Raw genomic sequence first — 9,717 nt, 5'->3', positions numbered from 1 at the left:
CTTATACCCTAGAAACATCGCAGAGAGCCACGATACCACTTTTCCACCGCCCCAACCTTCTGCACCCGTGAGATCCCATCTTGGGGCCTTTTCCAGCGATCTGGCAGAGGGGGAATCGATCACGGAGGGCTTCTACATCAACACCATAGCCTCTCTGATGAAGCGTGAGTAGTTAACCAGACCTTTGGGTCCATAGTTATTAGCTAGATGGCTTCTTCTCTCTCTTTGATTCTCAATACAAAGTTCTCCTCGATGTTCTTGGAGATCTATTCAATGTAATACTCTTTTGCGGTGTGTTTGCCGAGATCCGATGAATTGTGGGTTTATGAACAAGATTATCTATGAATATTATTTGGTTCTTCTCTGAATTCTTATATGCATGATTTGATATCTTTGCAATTCTCTTTGAATTATTGGTTTACTTTGTCCTACTAGATTGATCTTTCTTGCAATGGGAGAAGTGCTTAGCTTTGGGTTCAATCTTGCGTTGTCCTTTCCCAGTGACAGTAGGGGCAGCAAGGCATGTATTGTATTGTTGCCATCAAGGATAAAAATATGGGGTTTATATCATATTATTTGAGTTTATCCCTCTACATCATGTCATCTTGCTTAATGCGTTACTCTGTTCTTATGAACTTAATACTCTAGATGCATGATGGATAGTGGTCGATGTCCGGGTAATAGTAGTGGATGTAGAATTGTTTTGATCTACTTGACACGGACGTGATGCCTATATTCATAATCATTGCCTTAGATATTCTCATAACTATGCGCTTTTCTATCAATTGCTGAGCAGTAATTTGTTCACCCGTTGTAATACATGCTATCTTGAGAGAAGCCGCTAGTGAAACCTATGACCCCTGGGTCTCTTTCTTATTATATTGCATCTCTTTTATTTACATCGCATCTCGTTTACTATTTTGCAATCTTTACTTTCCAATCTATACGACAAAATACCAAAAATATTTACCTTACTATCTTTATTAGATCTCACTTTTGCGAGTGACCGTGAAGGGATTGACAACCCCTTTATCGCGTTGGTTGCAAGGTTCTTAATTGTTTGTGTAGGTACTAGGTGACTTGTGTGTTGTCTCCTACTGGATTGATACCTTGGTTCTGAAAACTAAGGGAAATACTTACGCTACTTTGTTGCATCACCCTTTCCTCTTCAAGGGAAAACCAACGCATGCTCAAGAGGTAGCACTAAACAAAAGCTAAACTAAATTATACTAAACCTAATTAAACTAAATCTAAAAAACATAAGAAGAAAATGAAAATGTATCACCTTGGAGCGGCCGAGGCGGCGAGGCGCCGCGGCGGGGCGGGGTGACACGGTGGGGCGGTGAGGCGGCGCGTCGGGGCGGTCTGGCAGGGCGGCCGGGGTGGGGCGGGCCAGCGCGGCCTGTCGGGGTGGCCGGGGCGCGGCGGGGCTGGACGGCGGGGCAGAGCGGTGCCGCGGGGTGGGGCAGCAGGGGCGGCGATGCGGCCAGGGCAGGGCAGCAGTGAGGGGGTGGCCGGGGCGGGGCGGCGGCGAGGGGGCGGGGGGGGGGGGGGGTTGGGATGAGGGGAGAGGGAGAGAGGGGCATGGCGCGAGGGCGTTTTGATACATTAGGGGTAGGCTCTTTGTCGTCCGCTAGCTGACGGCAAAGAGCCTAGCTAACGGACGTTACAACGGCCACTTTCTTTGCCGTCTGCTAGCGGACGGCAAAGTTTTTTTGCCATCAGCTTGTGGATGGCAAAGAAAGTGCCCGTTAGCTGCCCCTCGCTATCGGCCCACCCTGCATCTTTGCCGTCAGCTAGCAGACAGCAAAGATGGAGCTGACGGCAAACACTTTCTTTGTCATTAGCTGCTTCTTTGCCGTCATGTTTCTTCAAGCTGATGGCAAAGACCCTCTTTGCCATCAGCTAGCTGACGACAAAGAAATGGCTGACGGCAAAGTTCCTGATTCCAGTAGTGTGTGGGGGGTACCAGCCCCTTGTGGGCTGGTTAGCATCCCTCCTATGGCCCATATGGCCCATATATTCCACCGGGGGGTTCACGTAACCCCCCCCCCCCCCCGAGTACTCAGGTATGTAGCCGATACACTCCGGAACCCTTCCCGTGTCCAAATACTACCTTCCAATATATCAATCTTTACTTCTCGACCATTTCGAGACTCCTCGTCATGTCTGTGATCTCATCCGGGACTCCGAACAAACTTCGGTCACCAAAAACACATACTCATAATATAAATCGTCATCGAACGTTAAGCGTGCGGACCCTACGGGTTCGAGTACTATGTAGACATGACCAAGACACATCTTCGGTTAGTAACCAATAGCAGAACCTGGATGCTCATATTGGTTCCTACATATTCTATGAAGATCTTTATCGATCAAACCGAAATAACCACATACATTATTCCCTTTGTCATCGGTATGTTACTTGCCTGAGATTCGATCGTCGGTATCATCATACCTAGTTCAATCTCGTTACTGGCAAGTCTCTTTACTCATTCTGTAATATATCATCCCGTAACTAACTCACTAGTCACATTGCTTGCAAGGCTTATAGTGATGTGCATTACCGAGAGGGCCTAGAGATACCTCTCCGATACACAGAGTGACAAATCCTAATCTTGATCTATGCCAACCCAAAAAACACATTCGGAGACACCTGTAGAGAATCTTTATAATCACCTAGTTACATTGTGACATTTGATAGCACACAAGGTATTCCTTCGGTATTCGGGAGTTGCATAATCTCGTAGTCAGAGGAATATGTATGAGTCATGAAGAAAGCAATAGCAATAAAACTTAACGATCATTATGCTAAGCTAACGGAGGGTCTTGTCCATCACATAATTCTCTAATGATGTGATCCTGTTCATCAAATGACAACACATGTCTATGGTCAGGAAACTTAACCATCTTTGATTAACGAGCTACTCAAGTAGAGGCATACAAGGGACACTGTTTTGTCTATGTGTTCACACATGTACTAAGTTTCCGGTTAATACAATTCTAGCATGAATAATAAACATTTATCACAATATAAGGAAATATAAATAACAACTTTATTATTGCCTCTAGGGCATATTTCCTTCAGGAAAGGGGGCGCAGGGCAAGGCAGGTCCCCTAGGGGGCGGCGACCAAGCCCTAGGGCGCCCTGGCTGCCTCCCCTCCCCTCCCACCTATATATATGTGGGGAGGGGGAGCCTCACAAGCACACAACAACAATTGTTAGCCGTGTGCGGCGCCCCCTCCCCATTTTACCCCCTCGGTCATAGTTTCGCGGTGCTTAAATAAAGACCTGCGCAGATCACTTCACCATCACTGTCACCACGCCCTCATGTTGACGGAACTCATCTACTTCCTTGACACCTTGCTGGATCAAGAAGGCGAGGAACATCATCGCACTGAACGTGTGCAGAACTCGGAGGTGTCGTACGTTCGATGCTTGATCGGTCGGAGCTAGAAGAAGTTCGACTACATCAACCGCGTTGTCTAACGCTTCCGCTTTCGGTCTATGAGGGTACGTAGACACACTCTCCCCCTCTCATTGCTATGCATCTCCTAGATAGATCTTACGTAAGCGTAGGAGTTTTTTTTGAAATCGCATGCTATATTTCCCAACATGAATATTGTCATAACTATGCATTTTTCTATCAATTGCCCAACAGTAATTTGTTTACCCACCGTATGCTATGTGTTCGAGAGAGAAACCTCTAGTGAAAACTATGGCCCCCGGGTCTACTTTTATCATATATAAAATCCAAAAATACCTTGCTGCACTTTTTGTATCTTGTTTTATTTTCTATTTTATTTTAGCTATCTACCACTACAAGATTTGATCCCTGCAAATAACCGCCAAGGGGATTGCAAACCTTCTTGTTTGCGTTGGGTGCATGTATTTGCTTTTGTGTGTGCAGGTGCTGCTAACGAGGTTTTGTGTGGTTCTCCTGCTGGATTTATAACCATGGTTCTTAGCTGAGGGAGATACTTATCTCCACTGTACTGCTGCATCCTCTCCTCTTCGAGGAAATCCCAACACAGCTCACAAGTAGCAGATGACTGTTGGGATGGGGAGCGGTGCACCATCTTTTAGACGTGCTCTCGAAATTATCAAATATGGAGGAATGGCAGGGTCAACGTAATGACTTGATACATCTTTGAGTATCCATGGGTGCAGATGTGGTCTCATGGAAACACGAGTGACAGTGTTCGGGACTAGGGAGTACCAACCTAGTTGGCCCACGGTCCTCGAGCTAGGCTTATGGGCTCTGATTCTCGCAAGGAAGGACTCCGGAAGGCTCGCACCTCGACGTGATCAAGACAGCCTCTGTCAAAGACTTGATGTGTACTCCAAGAAGATCTTTGGCCGGCACCATGTGCATCCTTAGATCTGCAACCGATCATGTAACCCTAGGTATTCCTATGGCATGTGTATAAGCCAAGGGATTTAGCCTGTAGAGGGGATCCGATCATAATCACATCCACCTAGCCTTAGGGTTAGAACACAACTTATGATCTTGAGGTAGATCAAGCTTGTACTCAATACACAATCATCAATATAAACAAAGCAGGATATAGGATATTACCTCCTCGAAAGGGCCCGAACCTGGGTAAAAACCGTGTCCCTTGTCTCATGTTACCATCGATCCGAGATCCATGGCTCGGGACCCCTACCCCGATGTTTGTCAGTCTTACCACCAACATTGCTACTTTCATTGAGAGTTCCATTGTGTGATCAAAGAAGGATTCATGGAATCGTTGGTCACCAACCCCAACCTTCAAGGTATTGTTTTCATGCTTGAGATCCCGATCATCGGATTGCGCCCCCTCCCTTACAAGCAAGGTTGTGACGAGCAAGAATCTACCCATGAATTCTTCGCATATCCATCTGCCCTGGTTGAAGCCCTCGTAAAGGGCAAGGGGCTGAGGTACTACTTGGAGAGCGACCCTGATAATAGCCAGCCGGAAACAACCGAGGAACCAGATCTTAAAATCAGCTCAGCCAATCCGACACCGGTATGTGCTTCACAGGATAAAGACTTCGGAGCCTTGAGCCCGTAGTCAAAGGGGATCAAATTTTCTCCCCCACCCACCCCCCACATCGAATACTTCCAGGATAATTCGAGCCCATCCTATGTCTGCAATTTAGCCTATGTGCAACAGCTACCCGATGAATCAATCACGCAAATCTTGGCCAGGCGATACGTCTCCAATGTATCTATAACTTTTGATTGTTCCATGCTATTATAGTATCAATCTTGTATGTTTTATATGCAATTATATATCATTTTTTGGGACTAACCTATTAACTTAGTGCCAAGTGGCAGTTGTATTTTGCCCGTTTTTGGTTTTCCTGGAAGTCGGTACCAAACGGAGTCCAAATGCCTGATACGTCTCCAATGTATCTATAATTTTTGATTGTTCCATGCTATTATATTATCTGTATTGGATGTTTTATATGCATTAATATGCTATTTTATATGATTTTTTGGACTAACCTATTAACCTAGAGCCCAGTGCCCGTTTCTGTTTTTTTCATTGTTTTAGAGTTTCGCGGAAAAGGAATACCAAACAGAGTCCAAACGGAATGAAACCTTCGTGATGATCTTTCTTGGACCGAAAGCAATCCAGAAAACTTGGAGTGCAAGTCAGAAGAGCCACGAGGCAGCCACAAGGGTGGAGGGCGCGCCCCCAACCTTATGGGGCCCTCGATGGCCTCCTGACCTAGATCTTCCTCCTATATATACTCGTGTACCCTAAAAACTTCCAGGGAACCACAAAACCACTTTTCCACCGCCGCAACCTTCTGCACCCGTGAGATCCCATCTAAGGACCTTTTCCGGCATCCTCCCGAAGGGGGATTCGATCATGGAGGGCTTCTACATCAACACCATTGCCTCTTAGATGAAGCATGAGTAGTTTACCTCAGACCTACGGGTCCATAGCTAGTAGCTAGATGGCTTCTTCTCTCTCTTTAACTCTCAATACAAAGTTCTCCTCCATGTTCTTGGAGATCTATTCGATGTAATACTCTTTTGCGGTGTGTTTGCCGAGATCCGATGAATTGTGGGTTTATGAATTTGATTATCTATGAATATTATTTGGTTCTTCTTTGAATTCTTATATGCATGATTTGATATCTTTGCGAGTCTCTTCGAATTATCGGTTTAGTTTGGCCTACTAGATTGATCTTTCTTGCAATGGGAGAAGTGCTTAGCTTTGTGTTCAATCTTGTGGTGTCCTTTTCCAGTGACAGCAGGGGCAGCAAGGCACATATTGTATTGTTGCCATCGAGGATAAAAAGATGGGGTTTATATCATATTGCTTGAGTTTATCCATCTATATCATGTCATCTTGCCCAATGCATTACTTTATTATTATGAACTTAATACTCTAGATGCATGCTGGATAGCGGTCGATGTGTGGAGTAATAGTAGTAGATGCAGAATCATTTCGGTCTACTTGACACGGACGTGATGCCTATATTCATGATCATTGTCTTAGATATCATCATAACTATGTGCTTTTCTATCAATTGCTCATCAGTAATTTGTTCACCCACCATAATATATGCTATCATGAGAGAAGCCACTAGTGAAACCTATGGCCCCTGGGTCTACTTTACATCATATAAGTTTCCAATCTATAGTTCTAGTTTCCTATTTACTTTCTTTTGCAACCTTTTACTTTCCATTCCATAAACCAAAAATACCAAAAATATTACTTTACCATTTATCCATCTCTATCAGATCCCATGTTGCAAATAACCATGAAGGGATTGACAACCCCTTTATCGCGTTGGGTACAAGGTTGGTGTTTGTTTGTGTAGGTATTCGGTGGCTTGCATGTTGTCTCCTACTGGATTGATACCTTGGTTCTCAAAACTGAGGGAAATACTTAAGCTACTTTGCTGCATCACCCTTTCCTCTTCAAGGGAAAAACCAATGCAAGCTCAAGAGGTAGCAGTGCCACGAAACATTTTGACAATTGTTTCTAGACATAAGAGACACTAGAAGCCTTGGGAGGAGTCCAGAAGGCGAATGAGTGGGACACGAGCCACATGGGCGTGCCCTGGGGGCGCCCATGTGCCTCATGGGCCCCTCATTCCTCCGTTTGACCTAATTTCAGCTCTATAAATTCTCCAAAATCGGGAACCAACACAGAGCCACCCAAAATATTTTTTCTGCCGCCACAAGCTTCTGTTCTCGCGAGATCCCATCTGGAGGCCTTTTCCGGTACTCTACCGGTGGGGGAATCAACCATAGAGGGACTCTACATCAACCTTGCTTCCCTTCTGATGATGTGCGAGTAGTTTACCACAGACCTACGGGTCCATAGCTAGTAGCGAGATGGCTTCTTCTCTCTCTTTGATCTTCAATACAATGTTCTCCTTGATGTTCTTGGAGTTCTATTCGATGTAATCCTTTTCGCGATGTGTTTGTTGGGATCCGATGAACTGTGAGTTTATGATCAGATTATCCATTAATAATATTTGAGTCTTTTCTAAATTCTTATATGCATGATTATTATAGATTTGTATTTCTCTCCGATCTATTGATTTGGTTTGGCCAACTAGATTGATTTATCTTGCAATGGGAGAGGTGCTCTGTAATGGGTTCGATCTTGCGGTGCTCAACCCCAGTGATAGAAGGGGACATGACACGCATGTGTATCATTGCCATGAAGGTAAAACGATGGGGTTTATTCATATTGATTGAGTTTACTTTGTCCACATCATGTCATCTTGCTTAAGGTGTTACTCTGTTCTTTATGAACTTAATACTCTAGATGCATGTTGGATAGCGGTCGATGTGTGGAGTAATAGTATTAGATGCAGACAGAAGCCGGTCTACTTGTCTCTGACATGATGCCTATATACATGATCATTGCTTTGGATACCATCATAATTATTCGCTTTTCTATCGATTGCCCAATAGTAATTTGTTTACCCGCCGTATGCTATTTTCAAGAGAGAAGCCTCTAGTGAAAACTATGGCCCACGGGTCTATCTTTATCATATATAAAAATCCAAAAATACTTTGCTGCAATTTTATTTACTTTGTTATAATACAAGATTTGATCCTTGCAATTAACCGCCAAGGGATTGACAACTCCTTGTTTGGGTTGGGTGCAAGTATTTGTTATTTTGTGTCTAGGTGCTGCTAACGAGGCGTTGCGTGGTTCTTCTTCTGGATTGATTACATTGGTTCTCAACTAAGGGAAATACTTATCTCTATTGTACTATATCATCCTCTCCTCTTCGAGGAAATCCCAACGTAACTCATAAGTAGCACCAGTTTCTTGTCTGTCAAGAATACTATATCGAACTACCTAGATTTAGACATCATAACAACATTTCAACATGGATGCAAGGATAAAGGCAACTCAAACGCCCTTGCCTGCCATTGAGTCCAAACGTTCTCTGGCCTATCTGAGAACATCTCCAACGGCGGTGGTAAAAAAAGCGTGTGCATGGAAAACGTGGGTTTTAGTGCGCGCGGAGCGGTTTCGCGCGCTCCAACGGGCGCAGGAGATTCTCACGTGCGGGAAAAGATCACGCACACGCGAAAAAGCGGCCCGGTGCAAGCTAGTTTTGGTGCGCGGCGTCCGACGCGCTTTATAAATCCAGCACCCCTCCACGCGCCCTCCCACCGCTCTGTGCCTCGCCACGTCCCCTCTGCCACTCTCTTTGCCGCTATTTCTCGCCTCTTTTCTCACCTCGCCGCCGCCGGGCCGCCAAGGAAGTTCTGGCTACCGCGGCGTCTGCGTGCGCCCCTCCGGCTCCTTCTCTGCCGAAATCTGGTACGGTGAGATGCGCCTCGGCCTCGACACATTCGAAACCACCCACAAGGCCGCCCGCGCGTACGACATGGAGGCGTGGCGCTTCTGGCGGTCTCGTAGGGAGATGAACTTCCCCGAGGTGGCGACGCATGAGCGGCCGCAGGAGCTCACGCCTCCCCCGTGGCTTGTCACTGACGAGGACCGTCGCGACAACTGGAGACGGGAGCGCTGCCTCGGCATCGCTGAGATGGACGAGGAGGCCATGGCGATGTGGCACAAACGCTTCCCGAAGGACGTCGTCGATGCGCGCGAATTCTACTCGCAAAGGAGGGCGGAGTGAGCCGCCTATCGCGGGGACGTCGTCGATGTGGCGGCCGAGCTCTTCAACATCGAGCTCAAAGAAGCGTCGACCTGGGACTCCAACAATGAACGGTGGATTGACGCCTTCATTACGACGTATGAGGAGGAGGAGGACATCACCGAGTCAGAGTTGGAGGAGGAGGAGGACGATGACGAGTAGTTGCAATATGATTGTCTTTTTTTATCTATCTATGATATGAACTATATATGCTATCCTTTTGTATCATTTTTTATCTACCTATGCTATGTGAACTATCTATGCTATGAACTATCTATCTTATTTTTGCATACGTATGTGTATCACGAGCTATATTTTAGCCCTTCTGCTGGAGCAGCGCACGTGCGCAATTTTTTGTAGCAGCCGCTGGAGCCAGCACTTTGCGGCACGCAAAAAGTTGCTATTTCGGCACTGTAAACTTATTTTTGCATGCCTGTTGGAGATGCTCTGATCTGGTTTCAAAATTCTGCACCATTGAAGATGCCAAGTTGACCAGGGAAAACAGACATACTCGATCTATGATAAATACACGAAGTATGACAGGCTCACACTCCAGCGCAAACATCACGTACAATCATCATCAG

The 9,717-nt window shown here is 45.8% G+C and overlaps 1 protein-coding gene across 1 annotated transcript; it reads left to right on the top strand.

Moving 5' to 3' along the window:
* Positions 1 to 8,806: 8,806 nt before the first annotated feature.
* LOC147960071 (uncharacterized) lies at positions 8,807 to 9,115 on the top strand. Its single transcript, XM_087533117.1, has one exon. The coding sequence runs from the start codon at positions 8,807 to 8,809 to the stop codon at positions 9,113 to 9,115; it is 309 nt and encodes a 102-aa protein (XP_087389243.1).
* The last annotated feature ends 602 nt before the right edge of the window (positions 9,116 to 9,717 follow it).

Source organism: Triticum urartu, chromosome 7A, assembly GCF_056163025.1.
Source record: "Triticum urartu cultivar PI428250 chromosome 7A, HENAU_Tu73, whole genome shotgun sequence".
Classification (NCBI taxonomy): Eukaryota; Viridiplantae; Streptophyta; class Magnoliopsida; order Poales; family Poaceae; genus Triticum; species Triticum urartu.
The sequence above is the reverse complement of the archived record's forward strand: the minus strand, read 5'-3'. Positions and strand labels throughout refer to the sequence as shown.